We start from the raw sequence: 17,936 nt of genomic DNA on the forward strand, positions 1-17,936 counted from the left end.
CGAGGGTTACTCTAGCGGAGAATGGATCGTGCGGGATAGGTAAAGGTAAGGTACCGACCGTGAGAGGGTGATACGCCTAGTCGGAGTGCTAATTACGGGGGGGAATGTCCCGCAATGTCAGCTGTGCCTACTGAGAGGGCCTCCGCTAGGATTCGCACACCTTGACAGGCTCGGCCGAACTGTACAGTCGCCTTGAAAAAGGCAACTGGTAACGTCGTCCGTACGTCACTCCCGCCCGAAGGCGTTTACTCACGAGTCGTTTAACACCGCAAGGTGACAACGCGAGCCGCGACTAGCGCGTGTAGAAACAAAAATCGTTTGTAAGTGTTGTTGAGCTTCACTGGTCCCCCCTGGTGTCTTCAAAAGGTCGCAGCTCGCTGAAGGCTGACCCAATGGTCCGCACAGCCTCCAACAGTCGCCCTGGGACCCCCAAGGTGCCGTGCTCGTTGACCCCTCTTCGTTCGGGAACAGTAGGTAAAACCAGCCACCCACGCTTAGGCAGCAATTTTCTTTCTTCACAGGTTCCTTTTTCAACAGGATCCGACGTCGTAGGACCATTAACTGAGAGGGATTAGGGGTAATTCCTATTCAGTGAAAATGCTCGATTTCTTCAGTTGTTGCTGCGTGGGCGGCTGGAGTCGAAGTGAGGTGCCGCTTACGGCGTACCACCCATTTATATGCTAGCGCGGCAGCGCGCCCCCGCACCATGGTTTATTGAGTAAAAAAGCTTAACATAATATTACATATTTCTTCTTAAAACTAAACATTCCTTTTAATAAAATATAAAACAATAGGTAACAATCGTAACAATAACTCAAAATAATACTTCTTTATTATACATATATTTATTTTCAGTACCTAAACGTTTATTACAACAATAATGGTAGGTAAACTGAGTCAATAATCAATAAAATATAACTAACAAATCAAAACTTAATACCTAACTTATTTACCTAACTTATTTACCTAACTTATATACCTAACTTAAAACTAAGTATCCGTAACATGAATTATATGAGCCTTGAAGGTCGCCCTCAGTAATTAGTTACATGTTTAATTTAATATACTTACGGGGGAAATATTCTCTGTGTATCCCTCATATAAAAATGTTACAAGGTTGACAATAGGTCTGTTTTTTGTCAATTTCATATAGTTATCATTTATTTTTAACAGAGATTGATCAGATAGTCGGTATAATATTGATTCATGTGTTTCGCATGTTTCACTATATTTAATTCCGACATCTTAATCCCCTAATCAGGTTCTTGGAACGAAAAAGCTTTCAAAACACGTCAACGATATCGCAATCGTTTTGTTCTCATTTCAAATAATTACGCTTACAGGCCCTATCGTGTGGCCGACCGTTATTCTGGGCAGCCCAGCGTTTCCTAAGCCATTCTAAATTCGCAGAACATCGTCGTCGCCCAACGCGAGAAACCAATTTTCCGCGCAGCTTGGTGGTTCTGTGAGAAATAATTCGGAGGCTTATCACTGAATTTTGTACAAAGTAGGTACCTACATCTCATGATCATGACATGACATTCGTCGATGAGTCCTTGACGACTTTTTTACAGAATCACATTGCAGCATCATTGCATCAATGCACTACTTACACGTTATTAAGGAAATCGACGGAATGTGCGATAAAAAAAAATGGTTTTTCAGGGGCTATACCATAGACTAATACACATTTGTCTATGGCTATTCTTTTTGCGACGCTTGTTACCTACATACTTAACTGTAAATTTTCAAGAATAATAATAAAATATTCTTTCGGAAAACCGGCCATCACTATCGGTATGTGAACCCAGCGGCCTGGAATAAGGACCGCGTCGCTATTTGCGCTGCGCATGCGTCGTTTTATTTGCGTAGTTCGCGCGTCGCCGCGGCCGTTCACTCCGACACTCCGGGCGAACTGTTTTAGGATACATTTATCCTGTGAGAAGATCAAGTCTAGATTTATCTAGATTTTTTCGTCCTTGGGAAGCTTCGTCGGAAGCTCCGGAGACAAAAGAACAAAAACGTGTCGTTGGATATATGATTGAATTTTAAAGTAGTTCTGTATGAATTTATAGCATTGGAGATATAATAAGCTGTATAAGTTAGTTAAATATTAATGGGTTTCAAATAAGTATAATTATGAGCTAACAATTATTAGCGTTTATTATTTACCTTTCTAGATAATTATATCCAAATACATATAGGTGCTGCCTACTCAAAATGGATTGCGGAGCTTATTAAAGCTTAATAGGGATTTAAATAGCAGGAATTCCTAAACCGCACATAAACAGTTAAGTTTAAATCTAAACTGGCTGGGAGTGTTGCGTGCGCGCATATTTTCAGCTATTTCTGTGCAAATAACGACGTGAACTGCGCTGAAATATCGCTGTTGCCGACTCACTTAGTCAACTACCATTACATCTTACTAACCAAGTTAGATGTTTCATTGTTAGCTGTTGTAATATTGTATAAATATTTTAGACAATTAATTGCTTTAAATTGTTTTATTATCGGAAATAATAATAAGTCTAGATAGTGCGTGCTAATAACGTCATTTGGTGAATTATTTTCCTTTATTTATTTTTTACGGATTGTATTAGACACACCAGATAGCAAAATAAGCCTGTTCTGGGCTTTTCAGGTCGCTTTTACATTTTTCAGGTGAGGTAATGACGCGTGTTGTATGAATGAATGTGCCTCAACAACGATTTATCATTGCCAGCGGGACTGAGGCTGCTCTACATAGCAACGCCATTTTCATATTAAAAACATACGCTGAAAGAGCTTTAGCTTTAGGTGCCACGTTTAGATTGATGGAGTTTGTGTGAAATGCTAAGTTAGGTACTGATTCGAATATTTCGGTTATATTAATGCGAAAAATTAATTGTACTTATATGTTACCGACCCAACCTATCTACCCTATATGTATAGTCACGCTCTTTTATTTGTCAACGATACGATAATGAGAAGACCGACCCTAAAAATCTTTAGTCACCTTCCTATGCGAATTTTGGATTTTAGCTTACATTCGGCAGTGCTGACCAAACCTATGCTTCCAATAGCCTCATTTATGTACCCGCACTAGGCCAGCGTGGACTAGACCTTCACTGGAAGGAGACCTGTGCCCCTGGGGACTTGATGGGTCGTGATGATGATGACTAACCGTTCCCATTCCCCTGCAGGTGCGTCAAGAGTGCGGCGCCCCGTCCACCACGGCAGACCCTCACTCCGCGCCGCACGTGACCTCCCCCCCCTCGCGCCGCGACGTCCTCCGCGCCCCCCCTCCCGACACCCAGCTGCTCCAGTTCGCCGCCACCCTGGCTGCCAACAAGAAGCTGTTCGCGGCCGCCGCCGATAGCTTGTGTGATGAGGATCTGGCTGATGAGGATAATGAGGGCTGCTGGAATGGAGATAGTGTTGGCATGTAAGTGTGGGTTTCTTAGCCTCCTAGAGTGGTGTAGCCGTATAGCTTATCAACAGCATTATATTTTCTGCGACGAAATGACGGCCAGCTCTAGTCAATTGCCTGTTCATCAAAGCGTCAGTCATCATCATGTGACGGTTATAGAAAAACGAATGTGTAACTACTTACTTCTAACGTAACTTACGTAACTATATAACAAACCGTTAAATGTGTTTTTTCTGAAACTTTTACATAGGATAATAAATTTTGTGTTCCCAAAAATTTGTAATCACGTAGGTATGTGCGGGTAGATAAAGTTTATCTTGCCCATGCAATGCAAGTACCTCGTAGTTTTCGCCGGAAAATGTGGAGCTTAATGAAATATTTGCGCTTCGTTTCCATGAAATTCAATTAAAATTTAAATCTGGTTTAACTGTTCCAATTGGTGTTCGCATAACTAAGGTACTTGTTGATTACAAAGCTGTATGAGTATAATTAAATCTTTCGCTCGATCTAGCCCACGCATTCCCAACAGGGGGGTGACTCTGGCTTTACGAAAAACAAAGCGAAAGACAACGAAAGCTGTCTTACAATCGGTACGAGAAAGAGCCGCAGTTCTGTGAGCTCCGTAACTTTGATTTCCATAACCTCTCCCTCGCCCTTCAGCCGCCTACAAACAGCTGGTCTCTATTCAGGTACACCAAGGCGCTGGTGGCGTCCTCGTCGCTCAGCGACCAGCGCTACAACCCGGAGGTGGCCGGCGGCGCGCCGCAGGACCCGCAGGTCGCCGTGCTCGCCGACAGGCTGCGACAGGCCAGACAGGTACGGTTTTTTTGCAGTTTTTCACTTATACACTCGCTAGCAATGAAAAAGTTCCAACTAAGTGATGATGATTATTTACTTATTTTTATTTAGATTTAATTAAAATTTGATCATAATATGTACTTTTTTTTTTTTTTTTTTTTCTTCAGACAGTTTTTATTTACTCTTCTGAATTAGTATCATCATCATCATCAGTCGACATCTGTTGTCCTTCTCAACCCGTGTTGCAAATATCAACCATATTATACATTATGTTTTAAAATTGATTGTCGGATTCATTGACATAAATAAATCATGTTCACAAATATGTACTTACGTTTTTGGTTGTTATTCTAATGTGCTGTTAAATATATAAATATATATATTGGTGATTTTAGGAATAATCGGGTGCTTTTCTCACTGGAACTTTTTCATTGTTGTGAGTGTAGTTGTTACTAATGTAATGTAACCCACTGGAACGTTCAGAGCTGGCTGTCCTTCACGAGTGTTAAATATTAAATAACAAATATTAATGTTAAAGAGCGTTTGGTGTGGAGATAATTTAGTTTAGGGCCTGGACATAGGTGCTAACGTTATACCTTTTAACTTGGAAAACTCGCCGCAAAACCTTTTAAAGTGATGCATCGCGAAATCCGGCAAAAGCTAAAGCTTCTTGAAATGAAAAGCTCTGAGATATTATAGTTGGCTAGGCACGCCCAGGAAGAAGTTACTTAGTTAAAAAATATTTTTATTTTAAGATGGATCCTATTATTGTTATGAATCCAGCTCGGACTGGATTGCTTGATTTCCATCCACCTAAACACACTTTTTTTTGTCAAGTAGTACACATTACTTATAGCTCCTTTGGGTCAGGAATTTATTAATAGAACATACTTAATTTTATAACCATACAGTTACAGTCATAATAGTTATTATTGGATTTGGTACTTAAGTAAAACTCGGTGGGTAATTATGGTATATAATGAATAAGAAATATTGCCTAGTAAGCAATTACGGGCTAATAACTTCGGCTTGTAAGCTAAACGATTACTAATTGCTTTACTTTTAGCTGGTAATTATTCCCACATCGATTATCGGCAGCTGAAATAAAAAGGGCTTTCCTCATTTGTAGCTTTTAATCTACGACTATTTCCTGTGATTAGCTAGTATTGACGTAGGTAAAGCTTCTCCACACTGACCATGACAGTGACAAACTAGCCGGCCTTATTGCATAATGTCATTTCATTACAGCGTCGCCCCGATATGTAGTCAATAATGACGAGGCGGCAAGAGCCATCTGAGATAGCGGGTGTCACTTTAACGAGTTACAAGCTTGCAAGCAATTTGTTGGCATATTATTTTATAACTGACGATGCTGAGACGAAGCCAATGCGATGATAGACGAGCTTTGTTAGAAGCATAACTAGAATATTATGAGTACTACTTGTTTAGGCTTAGGTATTTTGCAACAGTATACATTATCGATCTCTATCTATCAGATGTCAAACCATATACCTGAAAGTTTCAGGTGTATGGTTCAATGTGACACCCGCTATCTCAGATATTATCCTGAAACTACGGAAAGGTTATGGGAAAGGTTACTTTCTAAGGCTGCGATGAGAAATTCAAAAAAAACCTATCGTAGCCGACAACCTAGAGATCCTAGACAGCGATCTTCGTTGATCAGAATAAGTAATCTACATGCCATATTTAATAGCTATTTGATGATACATCAGATAGGCCGCCTGTACGGACATCAGCTTTTGCATTCACGAGTTTCTTGTAGAAGCCAGACTAATTAATTACACCGCGCGGTCTAGCGAGATAATGTAGTAGATACATAAAATTATGATAAAAATTCTACACAATCCAACCAGATGACGGGTTTAAGGATCGACGTATTAGCATACCGGTCGGCCCAGCTATTAGTGTAAATATGGTTAGTTCACAGTAGTTGTGAGACTCAAAAGAGATAAATTATGAGCTTTTAGGAATATTCAAGTGATTATTAGACTTCTTGCTGCGAAATGACCCTATTGAAACCCTTTCTGGGGTTAATACTAAAAAGGTGTCGTTGGAAATGTTTGTAATGAATGGGCTTGTTTTTTGCGAACGAATACCTAGTTAGAATTCAAGAAATGATTTAGCTTTTGAACAGAAATCAAACGAATTTGCTCCAGTGCGTACCTTGCAAACTGCTTTAACCATCCCTGATATCACAAAACTCCAGCATCCATCTACCCTTCCTTCCTCCACCAGGTGTTGATCTCGCACACGTCGGGTGGCGCGCCGGTGGCGGAGTCGTTCATGCAGGGGGACGAGGCGGGGGACGGGGACGGGGCGGGGGGCGAGGGCTCGGGCTCCGGCCGCAGCGCTGACGACGACTACGACGCGGAGGGCTCGGGCGATGAGGGCTCCGGACACGGCATCGGTATGTGTTGCTGCTCTTTTTACGAGGGAACTCTAGTTTATCTCTATAAATAAGAAAATAAGACCTTTTTAGCTGTAGGTACTTCGTTTGAGAACACTTTTTCGAGCAATGAAATTCCAGGTATGCCTGAGACTGGCGCTAATCAGAGATCGGCTGAAGGACTTCACGATAGTATGAAGAAGATAAAACTCGCTTTTTGTACTTTGTTATGGCAGTCATTTTAGTCCACTGTCCAGCCAAAGTTAAAATGTTTGGTTTACTTAGTTTACTACATAGGTAAATGTTTTTTTTCATGACAGAAGGAGACACGCGCACAAGGAACTACCCGATCGACGCGAGTGAGCCGAAGGTGGCCGGGTCCCGCGCAGCGCCCGCCCCGCTCGCCGCCGCCTGCACCCTGGCCCTCCTCGCCGCCCTCAGCCGGACCCTCACCTAAGAGCCAGGCTCTAGAACTTTCCACTAAGGCCGAGCGCCTAGTCCCATATCAGTGTAAAGTGTCGCCGGACTTGAGTTATGAACTTAGTGCAACTTCGCGCCGCCGCGTCCGAGTGCGGGCCACTCCGCCGCTAGTCCTCATGGAGACGTGAACATGTGCACTTCATGCTTCCGTCAGCACATCAACTGAACGCCGAATCTCGTTCTCATGCAGCATAATGTTAAACCTGTGTATAATTTCACGCATTTATCACAACTATTTTAAATGAAGTCTGCAATGTACTCACTACATATCACTTTGTTTACTTCGTTTTGTAGATAATTTAGACCTTGATGTCGATCTATCGGAAAATCTTTACAATGTTCACTTATCTGCATTTAAAGTTTTTAAACGATTTATATAATTTTATTGACATTATAGTTGAAGTATTGTATTTATTTAAAACGAGAATATCGTTAGGTATTAGCTGATTGGCAATAAATTGAAGTTTTAGTAATGTTTAGGCAAAAGTGATATCTGAAAATAAGAATTGAGTGTACAGAGATGTAAATACCTTTTAACCTACAACAAGTCTAGGTGCTTAGCTAGTAAATGTTATTTTGTTGCCATATTAATATTACGAATATTAATTTATATTACCTAATTAAGTTCTACAATATATTATTATTCTATCTATATTATGTGATACAAATTAAGTAATTTAGTTCATGCACTGAAATACAGACCTTTCATATTTATTGTATTTGTTTGCAAAGTGCATTAGGATTAGGTAAGTAATAATAAAAAAATAAATTAAGCAAAATACAAATGTAACATTTTATCACTATTTAGATACCAGTTAACTCCATGTACAAGGCCTATTTCAATGAATGTACTGCTTTATTTATATACTTACCTGCCACATACATAGTTAACTATCTGGTAAATATAGGTTGGTACATACTATAGAGCTGTACAATATTTTACTCTTCTGCAAGGTTTCTATCAGTTCTAAATAAATTAGAAACATATACTAGTTACTTTTATAAGCCAGAATCAAACAAAATAGGAGTACTATAATGATTTGTAAATTGCTTTAAACGATAGAAATTTAATATAATATTTGCCATCATGTAATGGTGGAAGTGTGGGAGATTCTGTAAATGTATTTAGATGATACCGGGATGCCGCGGCGAGTGTGGACCAGTGAGATATGAATTATTTATCCGGGAAATGGAATAGACATGTCAAATGTGTGGATTGTGAACCGTGACGGTGAACCAGCGGTGAACGCATGTCCAAGCTGACTCTGAAATAGAAACTTTGTGTACCTATCCAAACACCTAGGTATTTTTTATATATTTCTTCTTCTTTCTCTCGAAAGTAAAATATGTTTTCAAATCTTGACTTCTGTAATAGACAATTTAGCACAAAGTTTACATATTACCTATGTATTTTACTATATTGTTCATACGAGATGTATTTTAATGTTTTATCGTGTATTTCATATTCTTTCCCATAACTACACTACAGCTCCAAAAATATGGCTAACATATTTCTAAAATGGATTGTATTGTATGTTGATAATTATAATTAATTTTAATAATTCCCGGAATATATTATTATTGTAAATATTGTTGAAGCGATGAGTGTGATTGAATCAATTGCTGTTATATCTGAGTATATCTTGAAATAAACTCTGTAACATAAATATGTCGTTGTTTCATTTGATTTGAAAATAGTAAGAATTATAAATTAGTAAAGTAGCAAATTATGTACAAATACATAATACATTATGGTAATATAAACCATTATTCAGAAAATATTGATCCAAAAATTTACTGCGATTCTAGGAAAATGAACAAAAATTTATTTTTGTTCCTGGATGGCCACAAAATATTAGAAAAATATTATGTAAATCATTAGGAATATTGGTCAGGTTCTACCTAGGATATCGAAATGAAACAACCAAAGTTTACTTACCTAGGTAGGTACATTTTCATCATCTCTAACATAATTTAAGTATTAAGTAATTATCATCAATAAATATCCATCCGTGTATCAATAGTGCTTAGAAACTGTTTAACAGAGACACTTTATAGAGCTTCAAACTTATGCAATATAAAATGCATCATTATAGCATGCACATTATAAGTTAGTAACACAACACAACAGGTAAAAGTAAAATAATAAAGGAGGAACATTAGTAACCTAGCTTTCAGACGTAGGTGTAGAGTTACTATTAGGTCATAAGTCAGGAGCAGTCGTTTGTCTCAAACGCTAGGATCCGAGTTTTACGCACCACTTACTCTAAACCAGTGTTTTTCAACCTGTGGGTCGCGACCCCCTGGGGGGTCGCGAAGCTTCTGTAGGGGGGTCGCCAAAAAGTGAAAACACTTGGTACTTTAGTAAAAAAAAACAGTAAAGGCAATAATGATTAATTTATTAAGAGACTCTTACTTTTAAAATACTTTTACTTATATTTTTCTTAAATAATAAAAAAGCGAAGGTTGAGCTTGTTTTTTATTAATTAAATTATACATTAGACCACATCCACACAGTAAGGCAGATTATACAGAAGACCGAAGATTATAATCAGCCTCTGTATCTAGCCTTTGTGGACTATGAAAACTCCTTCAACTCCATCGAGACATGGGCAATTTTGGAAGCGTTTCAGAGATTTCAAATTGACTGGCGCAATATCGAGGTGTTGAGTCTGTACAATGCCGCTACTATGACTGTCCAAGTACAGGGCCACAAGACAAGACCTACCCAACTGCAAAGAGGAGTGCGACAGGGGGATGTGATATCTCTGAAACTGTTCACCAATGCATTGGAAAATGTCTTTGAGACTGGAAAGGACATGGCATATTTATTTGTAAATGGCGAGTACATGTCACACCTCCGCTTCATGTACAATGCTCACATCAAACCGGAGTCGGTCATCGTTGGTGAGGCAACAATCGAAGTTGTGCAAGAATATGTCTACCTCGGCCAGAGTATTCGGCTAGGCAGAAGCAACTTCGACATCGACAAGTAGGCTGCAAGGCGCATCCAACTAGGTTGGGCTGCATTCGGGAAACTTCGTCACATATTCTCCTTGGCCATAATGGCCAATCTCTCAGAGCCTGAAGACCAAAGATTTCAACCAGTGCGTCCTGACAGTGATGACGTATGGTGCAGAGACGTGGACACTGACAGTAGGACTAGTCCACCGATTTAGAGTCGCTCAGCGTGCTATGGTGAGAGCTATGCTTGGGGTTTCTCTTTCATAAATCGTATCAGAAATGAGGTTTTCCGTCAGTCAGAGGATTAAGATTACCGACATAGCTGTCAAAATATGCAAGCTGAAGTGGTAGTGTGCTTGTCATATCTGCCGAAAAACCGCTAACCGTTGGGGTAAACGAGTTCTCGAGTAGAGACCACGAATAGGCAAACATAGCGTGGAAGGCGACGACCACAAGTAGGTACCTATTTAATTTTTTTGTAAAGCCAGTTGCTTTGTCTTTCCATTTTAATTTCACCCTTAAAAAATATATTCAAGATATTTAAATGCTCATAAAAGTCCGAAAGAAAAAGCTAATTTCAATAAAAATTCCTGGTCCCAATGGCATTAGTCGTACGAATGTACCATATGGCCAAACATGAGGAGGAGGAGGAAGAAGACGAGGAGGAGATTTTATCCTATCCGACGTATGTATATGTAAAATAAGATTTTTAAATCCGACAAGTATGTACTTCGAGTCCTAATCATGGAGACCATAAATACGTCGTAAGGAATAAATACTGTAACATACACATACATACATGATAAAAAACCGAAAGGGTCAAGGGGGTCGCGAAATATTTTTTTATACCAGGGGGGTCGCATCATGAAAAAGGTTGAAAAACACTGCTCTAAACAACGTCTATTCCTCTTCGCCCCCGCCCATTTCTGTTACGAAGCAATACACCGACTTGAGTCTATAGATAGAGTGTAGATACAACACAGTTAGTAGGTATATAATTTATACAGATATCTGTTACCAACGAGGATGATGAAAAGTATCTAAAATTGGTCTTCAGTGGTCAATGAGCCAATGAGTTAGCCCAATTTATTTATTTTTATTTGCCTTACACATAGTGCACACTTTTTATATCTTTATAATTTATACTTATCATAGTGTTGATACTAATCCAATCTGTAATACTTCTTCTTAAAATGCTGGCATAAGTAGAATATGTCATTCTTCCAATCGTTATACGTAATGTATCCAATTTGTTCGGGATCGGCTCGTCGGCGATGTATTTATTCATTGTCCATCGACTGTTTGCATTATTGGCTGTCAACAAAACGGTATTTCATGGTCGGACAGTTTTTACGAGAGAACTTATATGTACCTAGATACAATACTTACATTATTATTTCGTACTTTATGTAAGTATATGCTCTATCGACTTCCTGATGCAGCTACTATTTATTATTTTATTGCACAATATACAGAAGTAATTATGTACAATGAGGTGGACTTAATGCTAAAAGCATTTTCTACCAGTCAACCATTCATTGTCCATCGACTGTTTGCATTATTGGCTGTCAACAAAACGGTATTTCATGGTCGGACAGTTTTTACGAGAGAACTTATATGTACCTAGATACAATACTTACATTATTATTTCGTACTTTATGTAAGTATATGCTCTATCGACTTCCTGATGCAGCTACTATTTATTATTTTATTGCACAATATACAGAAGTAATTATGTACAATGAGGTGGACTTAATGCTAAAAGCATTTTCTACCAGTCAACCATTCTGCAGCGAGCAGCTTCAAAAGGTTGGATGGATGGGTACGGATCCGGTACGCTGAAAAGTATTGCCTGAATGCCTGTCACAATAAGGCTGACGTTGTCGAGACATAAACTTTTTGATTAGATAACTCCCGAAGCTCCCACTTATTAGTCCTGTTTTAAATTGAATTTGTTCTTCGCTTTGTGCGTTCTTGTTGTTAATTCATTATTTTAATATTCGAGTAGGTATATGCAGATATTGCAGATGTTTTACCTACGCAAGTATAGTTTTAGTAGTAAGATTTTAGTAGTAGTAAGTAAAGCTTTTAAATGTACGCAATTGCAGTTATGGCTGAAAAACCAGTAAGTACCTATTATATAGGTATTTAGATGTTTTCTGTTATTTTATAAAAACACGATTATGATGACATAACGAGAGAAAACAACATTGGAAGTACCTACATTCTTTTTTCCATTGAGTGAACTTTCAATAGATGGTAAGGGAATATTTTTGAAAAGAACTTGCATGGCTGAGCTCATCTCATATCTTTTTACTTATAATGTTTCGCGTGGTATGCGGGCTTTCCGTACAATATTTTATTCAGGCGTCTTTGTCTCGTGAGCGAAATGTCGAGCCATTGAAGTCTTATGTAGTTCTTTCTAACTGCTTGTACCCTGTAATATTGCACTACTTTAGAGCGTTGCCGTTATCATATTACATACTAAGCAAAGAATTTTCAGCAGGAATGTATGAGATAGAATACATATCCTTTTTAAATATTATTCGACAAAAGCAGCATGTTATTAAAAAAACAATAAATATGGTTGAACCACATTCTTTCGTAAGGTGCGGGAGAGTCCATAGCTCCTTCATTATGTTACTGCAAACAATTATTTAATAGTAACCCCAAACCAAAGAGTTGATTATACTAGAGAAAGTTTATGAACTTAAGTAACACTTAGGGCGCAGTTAAGCTATAATTACTAGCTCTTTCTTTACAGTTTAGCTGCTATTTCAGGCCCCTAATTACCCTGAAGTTGCTACTAACAGCTCAGAAGTGGGACGAGTGGATTGCGGGTTCACAGTTCTGGGTTCTAGGGATTATTTTAAAATAAAATATAAGTCTCATTTCGGTAAAATGCCATAGCTTTATTACTTACCTAACTTTGAATGTTTTGAATAATTTTATATTGACAGTGACGATTATTTACGGACAGTTATTTTCTTCATAAATGTGTGTGGTTTACTTATAGCCAGATATAAATGGGGATAGTGGGACTAAAATTCATAAAAACAGCATTCCCACTATCTCCATGGGGAATGGGGATGGGGATAATGGGAGCGACCGTAATTCCCCTTCTTCTGGCATCGCCGTGGGACACTCTGCGTATTAAAATAAGTAAGTAGTTATAATTATGTTGACATAATTTACGAAACATAGTTACTTACCTACTGAAACTTTCAAGTGACGTTATTTTTACGTCACAATAACATTAATTCAACAAGGTTCCTGGGGCGCGATTCACATCTCAACCGAAATATTTGTAAAGCGATACGAACGAGTTACGAGATGAAATCCGCAATGTTTAAAAACGCGATTCATAGCACACATACTTTGATCTCGTTTTCATATCGCTAGTTCGTATTTGGATGGCTTGAGTGAAATGAATGAAACTATATTTTTTTTAATTGCCATGCAAAAATTATAAATACTACCACTAATTGTTTTAAATAATTTTGTTCCTACAATATATTTTGTTGGAATTAGTGTCGATAGCAAGTATCAAGAAACAGCTTTTTAATTCAACGTTGAAGAAATTCATAACCTGTGGCACTTTTGACAGCCGCCATGTTTTCTCCATAAAAACATTGATTTTCTTTGCTCATTTTCGTGTCAACGTAGTTTTTTTGGAAAATAAGAAGAAAGGAAGTTTAACTTACTTAGAGAAATACGACTGAGACATGTAAGTATCAATGTATTAACCTATTTTTTTTGAAATATAAATGTTACCGGTTGTAGTCAAGAAGGTATCGTAATTTACGATGTATCCAATTTCTGTTTTGAATTGTTTTAGAAACACAAGCAGCAGCCGATGTGCTTGAGTTGCAGAAGGAGCAACTGCGTTGTGAGAGGGCCACGGCTTCAGCCCTCACAATGATAGCTGATTAGCTGAAGTAATGAACAGACAGGCTGCAGTCAATGAGAGGCTTCTTGAGGAGGTGTTCCTCATATGGAAATGGTAGGTTATTCCTAAATGTTTGGCTAAATAATAGAATAGAATTTAACTTCATTGTTACCCCAATAATGTCTTAGGAAAACTGGTGTTGAATAAATATTCAATTATGTTACAGCGTAGTTTTGTTTAGTATCTGTCTGTAATTTTTTAGAACAATATCATACTGAACTTTTCATTTTGTCTTTTCTAGGCTAATGAAAGGAACAATCAAGACCAGACTTAAAGTAAAATAATACGTATACATAATTTATATCGGAATAAGTACAAAATATTTTTGTAGGTATATGTTTTAACTATAAATTGAAAATCCACAGATTTTAGCGGCGACGCAGTTGCGCGACCAGTGAAGCTCTGGCTCCGCGACCGGCGTGGAGCGCGCGGTCAGCGCGGCGCTGCTGCGGCTGCTGCGCGGGAGGATCCCGTCCCTGCGCATGCGCCTGGCCTTCAATGACCTCACGCCTCTCTTCTTCCTCTTCTTCATGCGTCAATTCAAACAGAGGAGCACCTGTGATTACTGATTACCTAAGTTCCTATATACAATAATAGTTTAATAATTGTTAACAAAATATTGTATATATAAGTATTAATAATTACTTATACAAAAGGCTAAAAGCATTTTGTACCAGCCAACCTATAGGAGAGAATATGAGAAAAATAATAAGACTTTAATCTTTGATTGCCATTATCTGTAGCTTTATTAAGTGGTAAAGGGACCTAATTACTACCTATATATTTTTAGTATTTGTGATAATTCATAGAATTTATTAGTTCTATCAATAAATAAAATATACATGCATTACAATGTGTTTAATTCATTAACTTACAATTTGCACACTGAGGGAATGTGTATGCTTTCGGATAAAATATTCTTCCTCATTCTGCGAGGGCCTCAGGCCAAAACCCACACCAATCAAATAAATATCACTAATACAAGCTTACTATAAAGGAAAATTACGAATTCGGTAAAGATGGAAACGTACCTCGTAGGGACGGCTGTCCGGCTGAAAAATGGCTTGAAGATCTTGGAGAGATAACAAGGTCAATTTCACAGTTTTTTGCAGTATTTTTTCTGAAAACGATCTAACAATTTCACCCTTTTCTTCGAAAGTTTAAAATCGCATAAACGTCAAAATATGACAGATAAGCGATATCAAAAAGTTCAACAAAAATGACATGAATCGCGTCATTCTCCATTCCGTTCATTCATTTTGCGAACTCAAAACGATCTTACTATGTAGCTTGGGTTTTAGTGCCATGTGAATCGCAATTTGACACCTCGTTCGTAAAAATCTGAAAACGAGATGAAAGCGACGGGGTTTTTTGTGACACGAATCACCCTCCTGAGCTAAGGTTAGCAACAGTAACAATTATTGTGAGCGACTAAAAGAGGTCCCATTGGGTTCCGTCACTTTAATGAGGATTGAAAAGGCTAAATTAATTCAGACGCGATGTGACAAACGTCGGGTGATTTTATTAAAATTAATAAGACTTCTTAAGTACCTAGTCCGTTTTCTTGCCTACTAATTTCGAGTAAAAACAAAAAGTTGACACTACATGGATGTACTTATAGCAAGTAATGCGTAGCTACACTACGAACTCACTTCCGTTGGCAGTAATAAGTTGATTCCATTTAGAACAACTCTTCTCAGTAATTATCCGGATTTGTGCAAAATAATGATTCCTTTTGTTTAATTAAATTTTGTTTTGATTGCAAGAAACAGAATCCCTTTCAGCTTCAGTAACAAAGCCCGCCATTTTCACAACTTCAATAGCCATCGAGCGCCTTGTTCAGCATCAAGAGCCTCTCCTTAACCTTTACTGAACAGATCACGATTATTTTCACTTCAAAAGGTATTTTTCACCTTGATTCTCTTCAAATCTATACCATTACTTACCTGGAGGGTGATTCGTGTCACAAAAAAACACCTTCGTTTTCATCTCGTTTTCAGATTTTTACGAACGAGCTATGAAATTGCGATTCACATGGCACTAAAAACAAGCTACATAGTAAGATCGTTTTGAGATCGCAAAATGAATGAACGGAATGGAGAATGACGCGATTCATGTCATTTTTGTTGAACTTTTTGATATCGCTTATCTGTCATATTTTGACGTTTTAGCGATTTTAAACTTTCGAAGAAAAGGGTGAAATTGTTAGATCGTTTTCAGAAAAAATACCTACTACTAACAGTGAAATTGACCATGTACGCATCTCTCCAAGATCTTCAAGCCATTTTTCAGCCGGACAGCCGTCCCTACAAGATACGTTTCCATCTTTACCGAATTCGTAATTTTCCTTTATAGTAAGCTTGTATTAGTGATATTTATTTGATTGGCGTGGGTTTTGGCCTGAGGCCCTCGCAGAATGAGGAAGAATATTTTAACCGAAAGCATACACATTCCCTCAGTGTGCAAATTGTAAGTTAATGAATTAAACACATTGTAATGCATGTATATTTTATTTATTGATAGAACTAATAAATTCTATGAATTATCACAAATACAAAAAAAATATCTAAGGTGGTAATTAGGTCCCTTTACCACTTAATAAAGCTACAAAGCTAGCATTATCTGGCAATCAAAGATTAAAGTCTTATTATTTTTCTCATATTCTCTCCTATAGGTTGGCTGGTACAAAATGCTTTTAGCCTTTTGTATAATTATTAATACTTATATATACAATATTTTGGTAACAATTATTAAACTATTATTGTATATAGGAACTTAGGTAATCAGTAATCACAGGTGCTCCTCTGTTTGAATTGACGCATGAAGAAGAGGAAGAAGAGAGGCGTGAGGCCATTGAAGGCCAGGCGCATGCGCAGGGACGGGATCCTCCCGCGCAGCAGCCGCAGCAGCGCCGCGCGGACCGCGCGCTCCACGCCGGTCGCGGAGCCAGAGCTTCACTGGTCGCGCAACTGCGTCGCCGCTAAAATCTGTGGATATTCAATTTATAGTTAAAACATATACCTACAAAAATATTTTGTACTTATTCCGATATAAATTATGTATACGTATTATTTTACTTTAAGTCTGGTCTTGATTGTTCCTTTCATTAGCCTAGAAAAGACAAAATGAAAAGTTCAGTATGATATTGTACTAAAAAATTACAGACAGATACTAACAAAACTACGCTGTAACATAAATATTCAACACCAGTTTTCCTAAGACATTATTGGGGTAACAATGAAGTTAAATTCTATTCTATTATTTAGCCAAACATTTAGGAATAACCTACCTTTTTCCATATGAGGAACCCCTCCTCAAGAATCCTCTCATTGACTGCAGCCTGTCTGTTCATTACTTTAACTGCCTCTGTGGTCTAGTGGTAGAAGCTTCGCTTCATGACCCAGAGGTCCCGGGTTCGATTCCCGGGTGGGATCATCAATTTGTGTTTCTAAATTGTGGTTCCAAGTTTGGTTAGGACACAGAAGGCTGATCACCTGATGTCCGAAACAGTGAAACGATCCATGCTGTCGGATGGGCATGTAAAGCAGTCGGTCCTGCGCCTAGCTCTCTCCAGTCGTGTCGGTCAATCCGTCCCATTGGGTTATGAGAGTAATGGAACAGAGAGTGCTCCTGTGTACTGCGCACACACTTGGGCACTATAATCTACTCCTGCGTAGATGGCTGATCTCAAATGAGATTAGCCGCCGTGGTCGAAATTCGGCTAGGAGGACATTATGTTCATTACTTCAGCTAATCAGCTATCATTGTGAGGGCTGAAGCCGTGGCCCTCTCACAACGCAGTTGCTCCTTCTGCTACTCAAGCACATCGGCTGCTGCTTGTGTTTCTAAAATAATTCAAAACAGAAATTGGATACATCGTAAATTACAATACCTTCTTGACTGGTAACATTTATATTTCAAAAAAAATT

At 38.3% G+C, this 17,936-nt stretch overlaps 1 protein-coding gene and 2 long non-coding RNA genes across 4 annotated transcripts in view; 2 read left to right on the plus strand and 1 right to left on the minus strand.

Moving 5' to 3' along the window:
* The window catches only part of LOC105381425 (division abnormally delayed protein), a 95,850-nt gene extending 87,087 nt beyond the window's left edge, over positions 1-8,763 (plus strand). Inside the window, exons 6-9 of the mRNA XM_038108095.2 lie at positions 3,183-3,424; positions 4,099-4,225; positions 6,464-6,635; positions 6,935-8,763. Of these exons, the coding sequence (XP_037964023.2) occupies positions 3,183-3,424; positions 4,099-4,225; positions 6,464-6,635; positions 6,935-7,071 (678 nt within the window). The 3' untranslated portion in view covers positions 7,072-8,763. The remainder of the gene's footprint in view (positions 1-3,182; positions 3,425-4,098; positions 4,226-6,463; positions 6,636-6,934) is intronic.
* A 4,563-nt stretch (positions 8,764-13,326) lies between these two features.
* On the plus strand, positions 13,327-14,601 carry LOC125489629. The gene is made up of 3 exons (XR_007267106.1): positions 13,327-13,785; positions 13,897-14,061; positions 14,373-14,601. It is a non-coding gene; the product is annotated as an uncharacterized LOC125489629 (long non-coding RNA).
* Positions 14,602-15,959: 1,358 nt separating this feature from the next.
* Positions 15,960-17,358, minus strand: LOC125489630. Of its 2 annotated transcripts, none has more exons than XR_007267107.1 (3): positions 17,297-17,358; positions 16,267-16,994; positions 15,960-16,236 (listed from the first exon to the last, which is right to left on the minus strand). It is a non-coding gene; the product is annotated as an uncharacterized LOC125489630 (long non-coding RNA). The 2 variants fall into 2 exon arrangements; XR_007267108.1 differs by having other exon boundaries at positions 16,267-17,118; positions 17,297-17,326.
* Positions 17,359-17,936: the final 578 nt, after the last annotated feature.

This window comes from Plutella xylostella, chromosome 15, assembly GCF_932276165.1.
Source record: "Plutella xylostella chromosome 15, ilPluXylo3.1, whole genome shotgun sequence".
Classification (NCBI taxonomy): Eukaryota; Metazoa; Arthropoda; class Insecta; order Lepidoptera; family Plutellidae; genus Plutella; species Plutella xylostella.